This window comes from Mycteria americana, chromosome 12 (assembly GCF_035582795.1).
Source record: "Mycteria americana isolate JAX WOST 10 ecotype Jacksonville Zoo and Gardens chromosome 12, USCA_MyAme_1.0, whole genome shotgun sequence".
NCBI classification, from domain to species: domain Eukaryota; kingdom Metazoa; phylum Chordata; class Aves; order Ciconiiformes; family Ciconiidae; genus Mycteria; species Mycteria americana.
The window spans coordinates 8,349,416-8,370,772 of NC_134376.1; the positions used below are offsets into that span (position 1 = coordinate 8,349,416).

Here is a 21,357-nt window from a genome sequence, read left to right on the forward strand (position 1 = left end):
ACTTGGCAGTGCTAGGTTAACAGTTGGACTCAATGATCTTAAGGGTCTTTTCCAACCTAAATGATTCTATGATACTATTGTACTACACGGTCAACTGTGTTTTTCCCTTCACATTTCATAAGGTATTTCAATTAATATAACACTACCTGTTGAGGAGGAGTTATGCTTTCCTGCTCATAAAATTCTGTTGCCTGTTTATGCTTAATTTGTAGACTCAGTCCTTTTTCAAAGGCTTGATGTTCCAGCATCAGTGTAGAACGAAACCAGAGATTGTGAGTTTTACCCAAGTATTTCAGGACACAAGGTCTGATGGGAATGGGAGGAACACACTGTGACATTGCTTCCACAAAGCAATTCAGTGCGCTCGGCTGGCAATCTCGCTGTACTTGATGGCTACCACTGCACAAGAAAGGGCTTATTTCACCTGCTAGAGCCTAGGAGAAAAAACATAAAGGATAGTTATCTGTTCATTTAGATTATTCAATTAGAGAATTTATATTAAAAATCTTGTTAATACAGGGGAACAATCATTTGATAAGTGTATTTCTCTTTGTAAATTGAGGGGCTTTATTTATTTCAAAAGATGTACTGATAGAGGTATACAGCATTCACTAGTCACAAAGAACGGCAAACTCCTCAAAACAAGTGAACAAGTCATTTATCACACAAATACATTTTCCTGAAACACCAGTCATTTACAAAGAGGAATTTGTAAGTGAGGAGAGAGAGATTCTCACATGTTGTTGTCTGTCAGACAAGATTTTCCAAAGTCGTGAAAAAAGTTGTATCCAAGTCTTCTCTGCTAATGGCGTAGAAATATGACATAACTGAACAAAGGCACTCAGCAATGCTCCAGTCTAGAAACAAAAAGAAAGAGATGTATACAAATAGGTAAAAAACAATTAATACTATGGAAAAACAGTTCACAGTTATAGAGTTGTTTAAGCAGTAATGTAAATGCCTTTTCCACCCAACATATCAAAAATATGTTTCCTTTAGCAATACAGACTACTGTAACAAGAATTTAATCCTATTTTCATGTTGATTGAGACTCCAATTCATTACTGTAACTGTGTAAAAAAAAAAAAGGGGGGGAAGTTGATGACTTTGGTAATAGGAATGATCAAGTTAATTGGATAGAGCTGTTACTACTGTGAGAATTATTTCAACGTAGCTTTCAGCTAAAAATACCTTCTTAGAAATTATTTAAACCTAAGATGCTGATACACTTTTTTGATCCTATACCCTGGTTTTGCCATCACTATTTTCTTAACTGAACAGTTAAAATACACTTACAGGTGGAGGAGGATGAAATTTAACTTTGTAGGACGGGATACAGCAACAACTAGCAATGAAGTGAAGGCTTAAGAATTTTTTTACCCTATGCAATAAGAAGTTACATTAGATTATAAGAGATATCTACAGAAAAAAAAAATCAGCTAAAAAATCAGATATGTGAGATTGAAAAAAAAAAGAAGAAGGAAAAAAAAGCATGTCAGGTCAGTTTGAAGACTTCAGTACTAAAATGATTTGTCAGGAAACCTGTACCAACCTTCACTTCTCGAAGAGAGTCAAGAAATTTGTCATGCCGATTGGTCAACATGTGCAGCTGATTGCCAATGTCTTTCTCAGAAAGTTCCTTAGTTTTAGGTGTACTGGTCTGATCTCCCGGAGCCAATTCAATATCTATTTCAACATCCTATACAGAAGTAAACAATGCAAAGCATGCAGATATTTTCTAAGTACTTTTGCTTTTTTCCCAAACAAATACAAAATACCCTTCCAATCAACTTATCTCAGTTCTCACTATTTATTTCTGCAAGTTCTTGAGGTTCAGATATGGAATTGCTATAGTAAAGAAAACACTAAATGAATGAATGCAAGTTCTGAGAAACCCATGCATGCTTAAACTACAATGTATTAAACACAAGATATATTGAACAATCTGTGCACATCATCATCGAGACATATTCTCGAAACTTATTTTAATGAGAAACTAGGAAGAGCTATATTCCATCAAAAAGATCTCTTTTTCTACGGTATTTTCTGTAAGTTACCTCTTCTTTGGATTCACTGTTTTCCCTTTCACGAGGTTCTTGTTTGACATGGGTTACCATAGCAAATGCCGCTCTATCATGACTGTCAGCAAGGTTGATAACATTGGTGATAGAGGGCAGCATAGCACCCTGACAGCTTGTCCCAATTGTAGTATTTCTCTCACACACTGCCAACAGGAGCTAAGACATTAAAAAGCAAGGAGAGTTTTTAAATATACATTTACTGCAGTATTTCAAGGAAAACATCACTATGGATTAATACTTATCAACAAGATAAAAATTGCAATAATATGTTCAAGGCCTATTTATCACCTTTATCTAATAAATACACTAATACATTTTCATCTTAATCTCATCACATTTTGTCACTATTTTGAAGTTCAAGACTATACTTTCAAGATTGTTTTTCAAGCCTCTCCTGAAAATGCTGAGGAAATAGGAATCTTCTATGCCTAAATTCTGTATTTTGTACTTTTTAATACACATATTTAGTGCCCTCAATCAGCTAATGTGTACAAGACTCTGCCCGTTACAGTGAAAGTCCTCCCAAAAAGGATGTGGAAAAAAAATTGAAAACAGACAATGCTGTTTCTTATCTCTCTGGGAGGAGTTCTAATACTTTTAAGAGTACCAAGTTATCCTCACAGTCACTTTAAACTCGTGTTTTAATATGTAAATTGATTTTTTTAAAAAAAAAGTTTGGTCCCATTTGTTTTAAATAAACCAACCAAAAATGCAATTTCATTGCAATGCAATCCCACCTAACAGTTGTCATACCACCAGAGCAGGCACTCTAGCCTTAACAGTTTTCTTGAAATCATCTACTATAACAATTCTTTTATAAGACATGTATTTTCTTAAGAAGTATTAATCTGGTCATTAAGCTTTTCGCAGAGAAAACAGATTTTAAAGGTTGATATTGAAGCCACTTTCCAAGCATCAGCATCTCATGGTTTAGACACTGTATTTATTTTTAAGCACCAGTGGAAGTATCTGAGGTAGCAGACTTGGTATTTGGCTTTGATACAGATAATACATACTACAAGACACACATTGCATAATGCTTTTACACACAGCCATGAAAAATGGGGAATAAAACATATTTCTCAAATTATAATTGTATTTCTGATACAAATAATTTCCCTACCTCAATGCACTGTTTTATCCAAAAGTGGTTTCCCATTGCTTCCCAGTTTTGAGAACAGGTCACATAAAGTAGGCGCTCATACACACGACGTTTCATAGAATTGTCAAAGACCTCAAAAAATTTGGCTCGTATGAGTGGCTGGGCACAACGCAAACCCGAAAGAAATGCTGGCTCAAGTTTAGCAGTAAGTTCACTACCAGAAAGATTCTCGTCCCTAAAATGAATAAAGATGAAATGACAGAGACATTAGAAAGAGAAGCCTTCTAGGTTTTATATGCAAAACACTAAAAATCAAAAGAGGTGACATTCTGCAGAAGCCCACATGGTATGACATGCAACCAGGTGCAGCATTTTGAGAGAAACAGCAAAGAAAACATTCCTGCGTGTTAGAAAACTGCCCCAGAACTATCGTAAAAACTCTTTCAGGATAAAATCTTATCATAATTGTGAAACAATTTCAGCCACATCTGTATCTTGTTTGAAATGCCAAATGATATTAATTGATAAAAACTTCTGACCACCATGTCCACACCAGGGCTTTGCAGTTACCCAGAAAACAGAACAGCAACAAGCAGTAACTCAAAATAATGTGAATCATCAGCACAAAATTAAATACCTAGCATTTTTTGATAAGGTAACTACTTTAGTTATTTCATCGTGTTACAAAACCTGCCAGTTTAGCTAGCAAAGTAACTCTCCCGAAAGTATAATTTACAATAAATTTCCAAGGGGAAAAAAGAAAAAAATCCTCTATTATACCCTACAGATGTGAAAAGACAGACAGATTTCAGCTGCCACCACAGTGTTTAGAATAAAACCAGCTACGAGGATGCCCTGGTATCTTGGGAAAAGTAGAGGTTGGGGCGGTGGAGATATTTCAGTGGATCCAAAATGAAAATCCTTTCTAAGGAACTTCTATTTTCAAATTGTCTTCCATAAATACGTATTGTGGTCTCGGTGAAATGAATTGATTTTGCACTTCAGGAGGGGTGGGGTAGGGGGGCAGTGGTGTGTAGAAATCACTTAATTCAGACCTAAAAAGACTGATGGCATGTTATAAAGGTCATATATGGTACAAATTATGAACCAATAAGGCTGCAATAAATGATTAATTGCTATAATTACCTATAGACATAGTTAACAAGGTCTAAGAACTGGGCATTTAATTCAAGGTCTTCTGGAAAACGCTTTTCAATGTAAGTCATCATTTTCACTAGTAAAATGGACTTCTCCCGGAGAGTAGGTGTCTGTGTTAAAAGAAGACATGATTAATTTTGTTAATTCATCTTAAAACATGCAGAGAACTGGCACATTCAAAGTACCCCTCAGCCATCCTTTATATCAGTCTTTCACTTCTAAAGTACTGAAAAATAGCTTGGTAGAAGGTCATAGTTCTTAAAAAGAAAAATAACAAGCATTTATCCTTCTAATACATGCTAGAGAATTTTAAAATCATGACTAAAAACAGGTGTAAGTTGTTCAATGATTACCAAAATCTAACATATATTTTTAAAAGTGTAGGTCCTTTTATACAGCACTAGATTGTCAAGTACTCAACTCTAACAGAAAATAGGCAAATTGAGCCACAACATGTTACAGGAATAACACAATTTAAACCAGCATTAGTCACCCTCCTCCTGAAGAATCTCTCCATCCAAGTTCATGTGAAACATATTTTAAAACTTTTACTTCAAAACAAGTTCTTAGCAAAACAGTATTTGAGATCAAACACCTAATATAAGCCTATAAAATGCTAAGCATCTTTAACTCCAGCTACTTTCACAGGGGATGCAAAACATTCCAAACCTCATCAAGGGCATCTAAACATATATAACAGATCCTTACAAACCTCACTGTCAAAAACTGATTAATTATAACAGTGGCTTATAGTTATTTAGTATTTGAGAGCAATAATGATTTTATCTTCTCAATTTACCTGATTAGCTGCCATTGGTGAATTGTTTTTCACCCACTCTTCCACTATTTTTACCACTGCACGAAGAATTTTGGCATCAGTAGATTTTTCAATGAGAGATGTTAGAATAGCTTGTATAAAATTTTTCCTCATTTCCATGCTCATCACAGCCAGGCGAGTTTTCACAAGATCCAGGCTTAGCATTACCAGTTCAGTTGTACCTGCTATGGATGCAAAAAAAGGATTAGAATTGTGTATACACCCCTAAAATGCCTAGTAAAGAAATTTTCAGGATAAGCTACTGTAATTTTACAAATAGCAACAACAATATCTGTTACCTAGAAATAATGTTTTCAGAATTACTACTTTTCATTCCTAAACAACTGAGACAGACTCCTTCCAAAAACAACTAAATCCATTCAAAATCCTAAAGGTGAGCCTGTGTGGTTTCATTTCAGTAAATCTTTGATGAAAGGTATTATGGAACGCCAGTACTGAAAAACTGCAATTAAACTTGTGAAATACATACTATATGATGCAGCACACCTATTCTGTTCTCTTAATTTCCTGACTTGCTTATCTGTCAAGTTTAATAATTTTCCAATTGTTTCTCAGTGTTAATAAAATTTGCAAGGTTCTCATTTACCTAATTAAAATATGGGCTGGGAATCTAACAGCAGCAATTCTTTCAAAGTATTTTCTTCAGTAGCTTATTCATTAATAAATTACAGTGCTCTTTACTACATTGAATTTTCTTCTACAAGAACTTCTGATTTTTTTCAATTACTCTTGACCTAATTCATTTGATGATAGACAGAATTGTACAGACTGAAATAGATGCTATTTTAAGATAAAAACAAAAGCATCAGTTTTTGTTAAAGTTAACTTCACAAACAGTTGTTCCAATATTATCAAATAGGAAGGAGTAAAAAAAAAAAAGTGAAAGCACAGAACAATTAAAAAATTCAGCCTCTCTCCCCTCAACACTATAAACTCTTGAAGAATTTAAGTATTTCTATATATGCTGTAACTCAACAAATATTCACCAACCATTCACTGAAATGTTTGGGTTAATGCTGAAATTCATATATTAAGCAGGTAACAGGAACTCAGAGTGCATTTTTATCCTTCAATACTTCAGTAAGGTTTCTCACTAATGGTGAGGCTTCTTTCACCATGTAATAACGCACACAAAACTCTACAAAATCATTTGAATCCCTTTAGGATGAAGAGATTTTAATACTTTACAATACTTCTAATCATTAACATCCTTAGACTATATTACATAATACCTGTATTTGCTTCTGCTGTTCCTGCTGTAGCCTGTGGGTTTAAGTGTTCCCTGACCATCTTCTGCAGAGATCGCATAAAAACTGAAATCAATCTGTCAATGTAGCTGGGATTGTTACTGCACGCAGACTTCAGAATCATTAAAGTACCTGTCGATAAAAACAATACTTAAGGAAGTAAAACATCTATTGAGCATGACCTGAGTAAGATACAGGTTTTCAATGTGGATGTTCTCGTTCTATGAAAGAATGAAGAACACAGGAAAATGTTCTAGCTGTATTTTGTCCTGCCATGAAAGAAGCATGAGACTACCCAAGTTACAAACACTAGAAATCTGGATAGATTTGAAGAAAAACTTCCACGTCAACTTTAGTCTTTAGTCGAAGACGAAAAAGTTATTTTTGCATTAATCAAAATATTGGAAAGTTCTGTATGTACATGTGTGATGGAGGGCAAGGGGGGAGAAAAGGAGGACAGAAAGAGAGGGATTGAGAGCAGATACTTCTCCAAGTCCTTAAAAAAAGCCAACCAAACAAAAACAAAACAAAAAACACACACATAAATATAGTTAACCAGGCAAAATGAAACTACTCCTAATGTTGCACATTTGTTTTAGTAGCAAAAATTCTACATGAATAGGCCTGGGTTTAGTAATTAAAAATAAAAATAATGTTGGTTTTATAATCTAGAACCTTTATAAAGATTCATAAATCAGTTACTGTAGATCAAAAAAACTTAACACTATTAAAACAGGTAATTTCGGCACAGTTTATGAACGCATGATGCCTACAAGATCACAGTCCCTTCAAATTACACAGTTGTTAACAATGCCTATCCTAATATAAGCTTATCCATATACATGCAAACCAATCAGTTTTAGCAATATCTATGCTTTAAAATACTTAACTCTTTAAAAAAAAAGTACATATATCCTGTCAAACTATACCCTCTAAAAAACCTACAGCTATCCCTTTCCTTACTGCAACTTCATAATTCATGAAAAGCCTACAACAATATTTATAGAAGTTTGCTTTGTTCATTGAATGGCTGCTTCAAAAGTTTTTATTTCTTTTCTGGCTCAGATGTGCACAAAATTTGGCACAGAAAGTTCAGCCTCTTAAACACAGAATTAATAAGATACGCACCACCTGACAGTTAGATTGTAGTGCTGCTTTTAAGTGAGCTCTGGACACAGTGTAAGAAACATCTTTCTTGGTTAGTTTGTTGTAAAGCACGTCCTGACTTCTGACAAATAGGCAATTCCCAAAGCGAAATTACAACTATCTACACAGATCACAGGGTAGAATAGTGAAGGACATTTGCCATTTAAATCTGCAAGTTTTCCAAAATTGTGCAATTTCAGGTCTGTATGACCAACACAACCAGTTCTGGGCCAAAATGTATTATTTCAATATATCTTTGTAATTGTAATAGGTAGCTGAGCTCTCTACCAGTTAAGTGAGTACAAAGAACAAGAAAAGAAGAACATTTCCGCTCTTCAGAATGGTATACGCTAAAGATTCAGATTTGCTCACTCACCAAAAAATAGTATTTTTGTAGTTTCTTACTTACTGAGAATTCAAGATCTATAAATACATAAATCTTCCTGCACTATTTAAATCAGCTGATAAATGAGGCTTTAAAAACAACTGAAAAAGAAAGTATAAGGTAATAACATGTAAGAATGTTTACACAGATTCCTTGAAATATTCTATTGTATCTCAGAGTAGCACCCGCAGGATTTTGGTTTTTCCATGTAACAAGTTCCCAGTAACTTTACTTTGTATTTTGGTTAATCTGAATGTTGCATCTTTTTCCTATGCACTTTGAATACAGAAGGCTTCCACCTAGCACAGCTGCAGCTCCCCACTTCCAAGTCAGCTACCGGCAGAAGACAGAATGCAATGAACCCCCCAGTCCCTTTCTTCACAGATGACAGACATCCCAAGCTCATCTCTCAAGTTAGCTCCAAATGCTTCCCACAGCTTCTTCTGCGTGATATCAGATTTCAATTTCCTTACAGAAAATAAAAGCTCGTGACAAAGCTCATACTCATTAACGGGCACTCTACATATGTCTACTAGGGATGGGGAAAACTTACCAAAGAGCTGAGAAGGGTTAGCATTAGTGGCCTTTTCATAATTAGTAAGTCCTTCATAAATAACCTTTCCAACTGCAGCATAAAGGCACTCCAGCTCTTCATACTTTGAAGCTACACTTGAGGTACCTGCAGAGCGTAGAGAATCGTGTTTACTTTTGGTAACATTAGCCACAGAACAGGCAAGGAACAGTTACACTGTGAATATACAGTCATCTATACCATCAGCAGAACTGGCGAACCATTATCTTGCTAATAAACCAAGGTAACACAAGCAGATCCTTCATTTATATAAACCTCTTTATTATATAACCAATATGTCTTCTATAATAGTGTACCACTACTTCTAAAGAACTCATTTTGATGACAAGTCTTAGATCACTGATTTTTTTTTCAGAAAAGATTATCTGAATTAGTTTATATTAAGACACGGCATATTACCTATTGTCTTTCTTTTTTACACTCTATCTCCCTTCCTTGTTTTAACAAAACAGCAAAGCTTAACAACTAAAAAATTGCACTTCTGAAATTATAATTATAATTGAAAAAATACATTAAATTTATAGCATGCACTTCTTGAACCAAAGTTACGACAGCCACAGGTTATTAAGTTTTTATGTCAATGGATAATGATGTATTCCACATGATTACTTATTTCAGCTTTTCTTTTTTTAAACAGAGGTTGAAAGTGCAAGCTAAAATGGGCCATTAAATGCAGGAATCATAAAACAGAGTATCAGCACGTTCCAAAGAGTATCTTCACCCTGCCTTTAATCACTTAAGTTATGCAGCAATGAAGGATAAAAAGAAGAAGAAAATATCACATACTTGGTTCTGTAGGGAAAATACCCATCAAGCGAGAAAGCAAACTGTGGACTGCTCTCAAAACCTTGGTGTTTCCACAAGTCATACAAGCTGCTACGCCTCGTTGCAAGGGTTTGAAGCTGCTAAGGATAGCAGGGGGCTGCAGTACAGTTAACAGGAAACTTAAGACCTCTAAGCCAGTGCAAATGTTGGCAAAGTTGGCCTGATTGGGTTGTTCCTAAAGAGAACACATACAAAAATGCAGTGGTTGGGAGAAATCACACCAGTATTACACAAATTAGTCAAATCTGTTGAAAACCTGTAATAATGTTGAGGTTTGCACACTAGCGATGTTTCACATCAAACTTTTGGGTAAGTCATGCAATATAAAACTGTAAAATACAAGGCACTATAAAATCTTTAACCATAAAAATGTCACTTAAATATTTACAGTATGTTCCTTCTGATGTTTTTTTGTGGTCCTCAGTTTTGAAAGTTGCCCGCAACCTTGCTGGTTAGAAATGCATTCGACAGAGGATAATGTTTTAATCTTTTTGTCAACATCTGTCAGAGACAGGCCTTCAGTGAAGAGCTAAAACAGCATATTCTATGGTAAGTTACAGCTTAAAGGTTAGAAAAGGGGATATTTGGAACTAAAGAAAAAAAAAGAACATAAAATATTCCTAGACATATCTTTGTAAACCTACAAAATTATCATTAAGATAGCAAATTAGTCTGTTTGCTGCAGAAGCTTTATTCTTTTTTCTGAACCTCCTGAATAACTGATGCCACATAGGACAAAATTAAGATACAAAATTCCTGTTCCAGAGGGCTTATATCCTTGTATTAAGTAAACATCAACCATGTCCACCTTCCTCAGGTCTGAGGGGTGGTATAGTGCATTTGTTTTGAGGTGGGGGAAGGAGAAGTGGAGCAAGCTCGGTTTTGATTTTGGCTTGCTCGTAAATACAGTGCACTTTATCATCTTTCATGAATCTGGGGAAGGTGGACAAACTGAAAGATTTGTCTGAAAGGCAGAGGAAAAAAAGATAGCGGTTCACGTTCTGGAAGCATATGAACTCTCCGAATTGCACTCTCTAAAGTTATTTTTACACTCTACCATCTTCCCCTCTGTTCCGGAAAGGGAGGGCAACAATGGTCTGTACATAACATGCAGCTCTTCTTCAGCAGCCAGCACATAAATACTCACAACTTTCTCTGTCTTCAGTGCAGAGGAATCACTTAAAGTCGTGATTTTCCTGAAGTCATACTGCTGTTATTGCACAGCCTCTTTCAATTGGCACTTAAATAGCTTTGCAGTTGTGTAAGTGAGGAAGATGAGTAGGAGGTAATCCTTGTGCAGCAATGGTCAGAACTGACTGCAGTTCTTCCTGTTGTAGGCTATCAAATGCCATCAACAGGAAAAAAATTATGAATTTTAATGGCAATTTTCACTCAGGTTGCACACTACTTGGGAAAAGATGAATAAAGTAACAAATATTATATCCCTGGAGCACTACCAACGCTTGTAAACCCAAAACAAATGGAGCTATATAAAAAACTCTTCCAATAGAAGGAGAGAAGGACGAAAGCAGATACTTGCCCTTTCAAGGACTATCTCCATAAAGAAAACAGCATTATGAAAGTATAGCACATTCAGACCAACATTGGGAAAAAATGGGCCACAGCGAATTTTCATGTAATCTTAGACGTTTTAAAGTTTCCAAAAGTAAGATATATTACTCCTTTATTCACACAGAAAAGTGACATCAAGAGAGCTCCTAAAAATTTAACATAGCAAGAGTTGCTAGTCTATTAAATAGTATGATACAAACACAATAGGTATAGAAAAAATTATTATATGGCAAAAAGCATACAAATAGCATACAGATGATAAACAAAATATGGTGTATCACCAAATACAGGAAGCTAGCCTTTTGGTGAACTCTATATTACCATAACATAGTCCAAAAACTAGGAACCAATAAAATCAATTTGTAAAACTTCCCACTAACAAAAAGAAAAAAAAAAACCAAACCCCACACAACCAGTAGGCCATCCAAACAAGCAAACTACAATATATTTTAAAATCAAAGTAATACAGGAAGTTACTCCACCTGCTCCTAAGTCTATTTTAATATTTGTAAGAACTGCAGCTATATGAATTATAACCACTGATGCCATTCACATACTTAACAATTTATGTATTTCACTACAAAGAAAAAATATTAAGACTGTAAAAATCAGTATCCAGATATCATTAGTATTCAAATACGTACTAGTGAAACCTAAAGACCTACAGGACTAGAATGTTACCTACCACAGTCATTAGCAGCTTATCAAACCACTGCAACTTCAGTTCTGATTTTGGCCACATGTCTGGTCGTAAAGCTGTTTTCAGAAGGTTGACACAGCGGCGAGACAGCAATTCCCCAGGAGATCCAGCAGTGTTTGAGTTGTCATTTACCTAGCAATTAATCAGAGTTAACAAAATGACACCCTTTTGTAACCAACTCATTAATTTGCATATAATTTCTTATTTCTGAAATGGATGAGTTTAAGTAGTTTTTATCAGTACAGTCACAGAGTATTTAACTGCATAAAAAGCTGACAACTAATAGTAAACATCAGAACTGGTGTCTAAACTGGTAGCTAATTACCCCAAATCACCCATCAAAGGTATATTAAAAAAGTTTAATCCCATACATTATTACTACAACTCTGAACATGCTCAAAATGGTTAATCTTTCCCGTTTGAAAGGTATCCATAAATGTTACTTTACTCTACTCGAATTCAGCTCTTTACTCAATTCATCCTTATGCTTCAAGAGCATGTCTATTCTGTGCAATAGACTGTGGAGTATAAAATCCCACGTTACTTTCCAGCCGAGCCTGCTGAAGAAGCAGAAGCCATAAAATTTGTCATCTTTGAGCTACACTCAGCTAATTTTCCCCATTCTAAAAAAGTTAATTCTTAACAAAATTTGGTGAAAAGCTTTAGTTCTACATGCAGCATGAAAAAAAGTAATTCCATGTATTTGATCTTGAAAATACAATTGCAATTGTTATCCTTAGATATGTAATTGACATAGTCTTTCCCTATTAAATTCTCTAAATATTCTTCAGGTTTTGGGTAAAAATATTCTTGCTATTACATCTAGGCAATAGAACAAGTATACTTTGCAGCATCAGGCAAATATATAAATGAATTAAGAAAAAACACTTATGGAAACTCTTTGAAGTCTTTGTCTGGCTCCAGCCAAATTCTACTAGTCACGTTTATTTCAATCATGTCACTCCTGATACAGTACTTGCTTGAAAAGAGAAAGTAAAAAACAAACAAAATGCTAGAAGTGATCAACAGCACAGTGAAATGGAGAGTCTTTCAATTCCAAAATCTGGATTGCAACCATTCACATTTAAAGTTTTAATTTCAAAGTGCATGTCCCCTGCATCAAGCTATAAAGGTACACTGCCAACAATAAGAAGCTAAAGCATACCTCTCATGTATAATATCCATCATTTGTGAAATGAAAAACATGCAGTAAATGGTTATCAAATTCAATTTCTTTCCTCCTTAAAACATTTTACTTTTTGTACAATTTCACATTAAAGTTTCTAACCTTTCAGCAAAAGAAAGTATACAAACACTAGAATAATCCAAGCATAAAAGGAATCTTATGAAAAAAGGGGTTTATGGTTTTGGCTACGAATGCTGCATTGGTATTTGCATATCAGAATAAACATACTACCTGGCAAGCAATTCTAATCAAGAAATTCACGACTGTATCTGTATGCTGCTTGTCAATTGGCTTGGAAAGAAGTGCATCAGCTCCTGGCAAGGACTGGCTACGTCCAAATACCTGCGTGTATACAAAAACCATAAGCAACATTGAAGAAGGATAACAACAAGCAGAATAGATTTAAAATATTTTCTAAAGTATAACCTTCAATTCAGGGAGTTTCAAGTTACGTGGAAAAAACAAAGTAAACTAAACTGCATGTTATAATTTCAGAGTCTCTGAACAAAATCTGAATTTTTCTTACGGCACTTATTGCTCCTGTAGCTGTCCTGAATCGTTTTACTTCTTGGCCAGAATCAACAGACAATCCTCTTTTAACAGCCGATGAGGCAGAACTTGCTCCTTCTCCACTTGCACTTGAATCCATATCTGAATCTGGCTAAAATATCAGCAATGTGCATGTTAAAAAAGCATTTTACTGTATAACAGTTCAATCTTTACCAGTTTATTTAGAATTCCTACCTGCTGGTCTTTAATTCTTTGCAATTCCCATTTAATAACTACTTCAGCAAGATCCACAGCTAATTTTCTTTGTTCTATTGTAACACTGGGAGTGAAGCCCAGTCTCTGCATGGCACTAACCATATGCTGAACCAAGTGATGTCTCACTGGATAATAAACCTGAAAAGATGATTTCACAGTCATGTCAGCCACTAACCAATAAAATTCTACACAAAAACTACAGAGTCAAAATAAAGCAAAACTGTAAAATAGTCTTTAATCCCAAAGTTTGCTAAATCTGTACCATGTTCAAATTTTGCAATCCAGAAAAGTAACTGATGCTTTGAAAATAAAATTTTGGCTACAATTTTCAGTAGCAACTGCTGATTTCATGTATCCAAATGAAGATGTTCTTTTGAAAAGACAGGATTTTTCCTCAAGGACCAATAATTCAAAATATTTTTCGATCCTTTTAGAGAGCTACAATTCATATTTGAACACACACAGATATTTTTTCAAAAAGCATTGAGGCATCGATTCCTGAAAAGTGACTTAAACACATATTAGCTAGCTGTCACTTTGGATCATATTTTAATACCGTTTTCAAAAATGCTCCTATGTTGACATTCTGCAGCATTCCCCCATTTGTTTAATGTTTCCCAACATATGTTAGCTGCAGATAAAAGCTACCTAGTTAACCCCACAGAATAAAGTCAAACAATCAAGGATTACTGGAGGATGGAAAAGAATATGGTTCTGCACTTTTTTTAAACAACTCTTAAAAAATCTCCACAGCTCTGTTAAAGAGCACTGCTAATGCACGTCCAATGAATTAATCTTGCAGACTTTCACCTAACACTGAGTTCTCACTTCAATCATGATAAAGCTTAATAAGTGGTTTGCTCTTTAATTTTAATAGCTGTTTTCAGTTTTAAATACATATCTTTGCAGACAGTTGATGCCTTTTGAAGCTAAACCATATAAATCAGATTACGTTATTTTCTAATCAAACTGCAATATACCTCCTTGATACCTGAGATACAGTGATTATCAGAAAAACTGGCACAAGTACCTTGAAATGTTGTACTATCAAGTGCAAAATATGTACTAGTTGGGGAACTGTATGACCCTCTTCCACAATGATTTTTCGTGTCCAGTGAGTCAGCATCTGATGTCCATCCTCCATTCGAGCAGGCACAGCTGGAGTCAGAATAGCCATCGCTTGCCTGACAATAGCTCGGGCCTCCATCGCATGAGCTTTTAGAAGACTGTGAAAAACCTAAACAGCAAAGTTTCTGATCAACATTAATATTATACATATTTACAAAATAAAGCATTTATAAAGAAAGAGAAACTATAACTAACATTTTCTAAACAACACGATTTTTTCCTAAAGGCCCATAATTGGGTAAATATATGATGGTACTTCATCAGCAGAAGTATACAGCATATATTTGTCTCCCTTACATTCCCTTTTTCTTCCTCCCTCTCCACTGACCAATTTGAAGTCTTCCTTTGGTCCCCACATTCTGTCTCAACTGAAAGGTCTGTCTCTTAAATGAAGAGACATTACCAATTTTTTTAATTCAACCAAAAGGACTTTTCATTGTCCCATTTACCCTGTCTGTTTTCACTTATCCTTAAACTTCTTTCTATACTCTTCTATCCCCAAATAAATTTGTATTAATATTTGGCTTGCTGCTTCTGTATTTGTTTGTTGCATATGAATTTAACTGTTACTCATATACTAAGTATCCAAAACTACTGTGCACCCTCTACTCTGAATTTTAAAATAAAACAAAGCACACTACAGAACTTTTCAACATTCCTTAAATGTATGAATACAAGCCTATAGTCAATACCTGCAGAACTATCTTCTTATGTATGGCAAATTTTGCAATGATGTGGGCCAAAAGCAAATGTCCACTGTATTTGCATGCTGGGTCCACACATGCCTTGGACAAGAGGCAAGGCCAAGCAAATGTCATTAGACGTCGTAGTTTGCTGTTCCGGTTTTTGTTATTGTCATGAATGTGATGTGGAGCATGCTCAACCAGAAGTGTGGCAAACTGCAAGAGATATATCCTGAGAGAATCCAGCATATCAGCCTGTTTTTCTGGATCAAGTACCTAGTCCCAGGGATGATTAAAGAGGAGAGGAGGAAGGTGAGAAAAAACAAAACAAAAAAAACCCCAGCTTTATTATCTATAAAAGCAAAGTTCTAGTTTTTTTGCTTTTTGAGTGGTTTTTAAGAAAAATAATAACTATAACCACATTTTTCATTCAGTTTAACACCCACAAAACAACCTCCTGAGGTAAGAAATTTTAAATAATGAGCACATCTAAGAAATTCCACAGTGCTAATCTATTAAAAAAAAAAAATTAAAAACCCCAACCCTCATCTTCAACAACATCTATTTTATAATTGCTAACTGGTTCAGTGAAACCAAAGTGAATTACAAAGATATCAATGTTCAGTCATGGTAAGCTTTGCTTATGAAAAAGTCTAGAAATAGGCCTTATACGGCTGTAATCCCAAAGACAGACATTCAAGTCAAAGAGATGTCAAACTGAAAATTGGAGTCCGATCCTACTGATGACTGATGGATCTCACAACAGTTCAAAGTTATTATGCGATTTGATATAACTAATCATATTATTTAGAAATAGCACAACTAATTCAAATCAGGATTGAAAAGCCAAATGAGAGGAACAACTCTGTGTTTTAATTTTCAAACGCTTTAATGTAAACAAGGATTGTTACCTTTGTTATAAAAACGCTAGTGATGCTTTCTGGATTATCTCCTTCTGGGTTTGGGGGTCCCAACAGCTGTTCACCTTCTCCCTTTTCAAAACTGTACAAGAAAGCAGGATTCAGGATATGTTGCAGCACCTACAGAATATAAACAAAAAAATAGTAATACTCAACTATCGTATTCTTCTAATGGCAGTCAACATTCAAGTAATTTCATATGCAAACCTGCATGTTAGACATACTGCATTACAAAAGGAAGCTACAAATAAAACCTTAAGAAACAGATACACACAGATTTTTTTCCTCCTCTTTCCCCCCTCCAAGGGCAAAGATTCTTAGAAAGTGTAAACTAAAGCAGTCAGCACTGAAAGCAAGATGAATTGCTCTATCTGTTTATTATCGCTCTTCTTCAGGTATGATATTTTCACCTAAATGGCTCTGCCAATTATCAAACTCGTTGACATTTAAGTAAGTGAGTTTTGTTGCCCTAGTTCCCAAGAAGCAAATTAAACCTAAATACCAGGCTTCTTTGATTTAATTGCTTTAGTTACCTTGGCTTTGAGCTCATCTCCAAAGTTTGGGTCATTGAAGTCTACAAACCGGAAGAACAAAGCCCGTTTTTGGGGAATACTGTAGTTTTTGGGGATCTCTTCTTCCATGTATTCCTTTAAGAAAGTCATATTGCAGAGAAATCGACCCGTAAAAGCCCGAAGCAACTGGAAGAGCAACTCTATATCACCATAATTCCTTCTGTAAAAACACATAAAATAAAAAGCTTCTGTGAAAAAATACTCAAACTACTATGCTGATGACTTGGTGAAGAAACTAATCTCAGTTTTAAATGAGCAGAGAGCCAAGAGCAGGCAGCACCAGAAGCATGGTTTTAGAGCTAATGGCAGTATTATGAAATATAGTAAACTTTCTCTTCAATAACTGCAAACCATTTTTACTACCCCTGTATACCTTTACAGTATTTTCAAAATTTAAAAAAAAGAGACAACAAAAAGTACGCAAGCTATAGGAAATAAATGTTTTTACATACTTGCAGTAATTCAGTAAGCAATATGCTAATAGCTTAGGTTCTTTCCAATTTGTCGCAGCCATATTCTCCTTACGATGTCTCTCCTGAAAAGCTTCACTCACCCATACACGTTTCAGCTGATTCACCAAGGAATGTTGATTTGCTAACCAACATTCATCATTCTTAACAATAATACTTATGATCTGTCAAAAGCAAAACAAGACAAATGCACAGTCAACATGCAACAGATCTGTCAGTAGAAATAATAATATAAAAGCACTTCTTTAAGGTTCTAAAATTTTTTTAAAAAAGAGAGTCAAATAAAAACTAGTTTAGATCAATTTTTAAAAGGAATTTCTTTTTTTTTTTAAAAAAGTTTCTGTTGCCATGTTTTCCTCTTGTATCTTACTTGATAAAAAAAGTATAGTTCATTTGAGCCCTTCCCCTTCCTAGAGTGACTCTGACTACAAACACTTTACATTTTTACAAGTGTTTTTCTACAAGCTATAATACATACACACACACTTGAAAGCCTGTATGTAACAGGTCTGTAGCTAAAGAGGTTTTAACTATCAAGTGCAGAGACAAACAAGAATAAATGAATACCTTGATAGCCTGAAACTGAAGATCGAGACGCATTGTGGTAGTGCTTGGAGAACCAGGTCTAACAGCTGCTTGGGTACCAACAGGTAACAGTAGAGTGATAAATCGGTTAGGATTAGCTGCCAGTACATCTCGTAGAGGTTTGGCATCTTTATGTTTTAAGAAACTCTGAAGAAGGGGAAGAAATAATTTTAATAACAACCTTTAAAAGCAAAAATACCAAAAGGCTATATCATCCTGTAGCTTTTATATTCCTCACTAAAGTTGCAGAGGTTGTATTTCACATACATAAAAATAACCTCTACCACTTCAGTAATAATCCTACATGATCTATAAAGGTATGAAATCAACATCTCGGGACAAACAGATACAGAATGGAGAATACGCACCCTACAGTCAGAGTGAGACCATGATTAAAGACTATAAGGTCATACAGGGAAAAAACGATGAAAAATGAAAAACTTTTCATTCATCAGATTTGTGAAGATGAGAGCTTTTTCCTGCTCCCTTCCCCAACCAGCTTACCATAAACATTCTGCTCCACTGTGGATCATTTAAAGTGGCTTCCATCATGAACAGCTCCACAGTCTGGGATGGATGACGTGTCAAAAATTTTATCAGTGGTTCCCTGAATGGACTGCCAGCCTGAAAGAGTCATAAAGCTTAAATTAAAAATGCAGAGTACAGAGTATTTTCTACTAATTTACTAGCACTCAGAAATACATTTGACTTGGCATTTATGCAGATACAAAATGTTCAGAACATCTATGATGAGAATTTATTGACAATTTCAAAACTTCACTTTGAAGAGTCTAAGACAAATGTTAACACCTAAAAGGCTTGAGGAGCATATTTATTACATCAAATGTTCCTATACCATGTCTAAAATATTTTAATTAAACATCATATAATAATGTTTAAACATACTATAAAGCAAAAATATCAGCAATGTTAACTTCCATTTTTACCTCGATTAACATTGCTCGTTCTGTTTTCATAACTACTTCCAGCAGAGGTTTAACCAAAGTCTGAGGAGCAGCTGGGATCAGATGGAATAAATTTATAATTGCTGAACAAATCTTCATTTCCTACACATAAAAAGAAACACAATTAAATTCATATTACCAGCTAAACATATAAAAACAGTACCACACATCCTATCTTTTTTTTTTTCCTCTCTATATTAGCATAGCTAGCAACCAAATGTGAAGGGTTAACATATACAGCATCTACTTACCATGATGTATGGAGAAAATTGCTCTTGTGGAAGTCTGCCCTTCCCCCCTTGTAATATCATGGTATACTTTTATTTTCTTTGTCAGCATAGTGGTGTTTTACAGGTCAGAGCTAAACACTGTGTAATGATAATGGTGATGGGGGAGTTATGGAGTGCTCACTGTACTACAGCAAGTGGCTCATGGATCAAAAAGCCAGACCTTCCTTTCTAAACAATTTCTCATATACACCCCACAACCCTAGACTAGACACAAAGGAAATAACAGACAGCTTTCTCACAGCACCATTCAGTATATCTTGCAAACAGCTGGTTACTTCAAAGAAAAGTCAGCTCTGTTCTCCCACTAGATATTAAATTCTTTTGAAGTCCAAATTAGTTTTGTGTTTTTCTTTCACTGTGTAATTTAAATGGGGACTGTATTTCAGTTAACTAGAGTGTGGATTTCCTTCAGTAAGAAAAGGGAAAGGAAAAAACAAAACAAAACGAGACATCCACCATTGCCATCCCTCTAAAACCAATTTCTAGTATGCAATATACAAAAGAATATTATCAAGTGCATTGCATTTCCTCAACTGAATTTAAACACAAAGCATTAGGCCCCACTCCTTTAACACAATCTGCCTAGACAGACCCCCTCAAGACTACTCTCATGGATTGAAGTGCAGGACTGAGAACATGTATAAAGTCTTTTGAAAGCACTTATACCTTCACAGAAACTAAAAATCCTGCTCTTCCTAGTACAAACATGCTTAACATCCTTAACAGCAATGTTATCAAAACAACTCTGCCACAGACAAACAGAAGACAATTCACAGCACTGCACTCAAAGGCACAATGCACTCTGCCCAAAACACAACAATAAAACTAACAAACCACAATTTAAAAGAATGAAAAAAAAAAAAAAAAAAAAAACCACAACAACAAAGAACTTCCTGGTGCCTCCACTGAGTTTCTCACCTCTACCCCTTCCGTGGCAGGCTGAACCAAAACAGAAGTCACAGCATGAAAAGAAAAAGCCCACAAAAATATCAAATAAATGAACAAATCAATATATGCTATTCTTCAGGTTGCAGTCAGAAACTGACTTCAGTAGGTTTATTTTCTCATCTCAAACTGAAATGGAGACAATGAGTATCTCCCATGCTCTGAATTGCTATCCTAAGAATTAGGATGAAAAGCATCCTTTTTTCTACTTGTACATTGTTTAGACATAGCTTCTCAAATATTTGTACTGAATAAAAACATATTGGAGGTGATTAAGTCAGGGGAAACAATATTTTAGCACCTTCAAAGACAAATTTGTCCAGCATCATTTTTTACGAAACCACTTCCAATACTTGAACTACCAAGCTATAAAGTCCTTCTAATAGGCTGTAATGCAGAATTTCCACCGTGGTGCCACTGTTCACAAGAGGGACAGTCGGAGGTAACCATCTATTCAAAACTTGTTTTTTCAATTACCGGACATGACCTAAAAAAAGAGGCCTTTCCTTGGGGAGGCAGGGAAGAGAGGAAGAAAGGATTTAAATAAAAGATTTTGCTCATTGGGCCAATGAATTAGATCTTAATCGCTACTTAATATGTTATGTTTGAATTTGTTCATTTATCTAAACAGCCAAGTCACAGTTCAGGAACACAGTAGGACTGTCATAAAATTATTTAGGTGAACGAAAAGCTTGGTTATTCTGGCATCGATGTGGATCTTTACAATAGTTGTTAATTATTACATATTTAATTGAGGTGTCTGAAGTTTTTAGTTTGTCTAGAATTGCCATTTACATAAGAAAACTCATGCCATAGACTTTCAGACTGTTTCATTAAGAAGCCTTGCTGACTAGCCACTATCTGCACTGTGCTGGAGAACTGCATGACAACACCAGCATCACCATCAAATGGCACCTTTATAAAATAATGCTGGAAAAAGATGAAAACTCTTTAGGTCAAAAAAGTTACTGTAACAGTGCTCTGCACCATTTCAGCTAGCAAACATAAGGCTTTCCTGACCAATTCCATTCTCCACTGCATGTTTACCATCTCCTAGATCTAACCACTCACTCAGTCTGAATGCTGCAACCTACTCCAAAAAACACTCCCCAACATTGCTTTTAAGTGAGTATCTCAGATTTTGGAATCTCACTATGGTCAAGAAGAAATCAGAGTAAGTGAAAGGCCAGCTACAGCAACTC

General features: G+C 35.2%; 1 protein-coding gene across 6 annotated transcripts in view; it reads right to left on the reverse strand.

Annotated features, from left to right (window-relative positions):
* TRRAP (transformation/transcription domain associated protein) overlaps window positions 1-21,357 on the reverse strand; it is a 115,481-nt gene that overhangs the window by 43,359 nt on the left and 50,765 nt on the right. For all 6 annotated transcript variants that reach the window (XM_075515685.1, XM_075515684.1, XM_075515683.1 and 3 more), the window contains 22 exons: window positions 18,903-19,022; window positions 18,460-18,579; window positions 17,938-18,102; window positions 17,353-17,534; window positions 16,862-17,060; window positions 16,320-16,448; window positions 15,418-15,684; window positions 14,628-14,834; window positions 13,577-13,735; window positions 13,359-13,493; window positions 13,064-13,174; window positions 11,632-11,778; window positions 9,336-9,549; window positions 8,511-8,636; window positions 6,412-6,558; window positions 5,141-5,343; window positions 4,330-4,451; window positions 3,205-3,418; window positions 2,058-2,237; window positions 1,553-1,699; window positions 738-857; window positions 147-434 (listed from right to left, as the gene is read on the reverse strand). In XM_075515685.1, coding sequence (XP_075371800.1) covers window positions 147-434; window positions 738-857; window positions 1,553-1,699; window positions 2,058-2,237; window positions 3,205-3,418; window positions 4,330-4,451; window positions 5,141-5,343; window positions 6,412-6,558; window positions 8,511-8,636; window positions 9,336-9,549; window positions 11,632-11,778; window positions 13,064-13,174; window positions 13,359-13,493; window positions 13,577-13,735; window positions 14,628-14,834; window positions 15,418-15,684; window positions 16,320-16,448; window positions 16,862-17,060; window positions 17,353-17,534; window positions 17,938-18,102; window positions 18,460-18,579; window positions 18,903-19,022 — 3,702 coding nt within the window. The remainder of the gene's footprint in view (window positions 1-146; window positions 435-737; window positions 858-1,552; window positions 1,700-2,057; window positions 2,238-3,204; window positions 3,419-4,329; window positions 4,452-5,140; window positions 5,344-6,411; window positions 6,559-8,510; window positions 8,637-9,335; window positions 9,550-11,631; window positions 11,779-13,063; window positions 13,175-13,358; window positions 13,494-13,576; window positions 13,736-14,627; window positions 14,835-15,417; window positions 15,685-16,319; window positions 16,449-16,861; window positions 17,061-17,352; window positions 17,535-17,937; window positions 18,103-18,459; window positions 18,580-18,902; window positions 19,023-21,357) is intronic.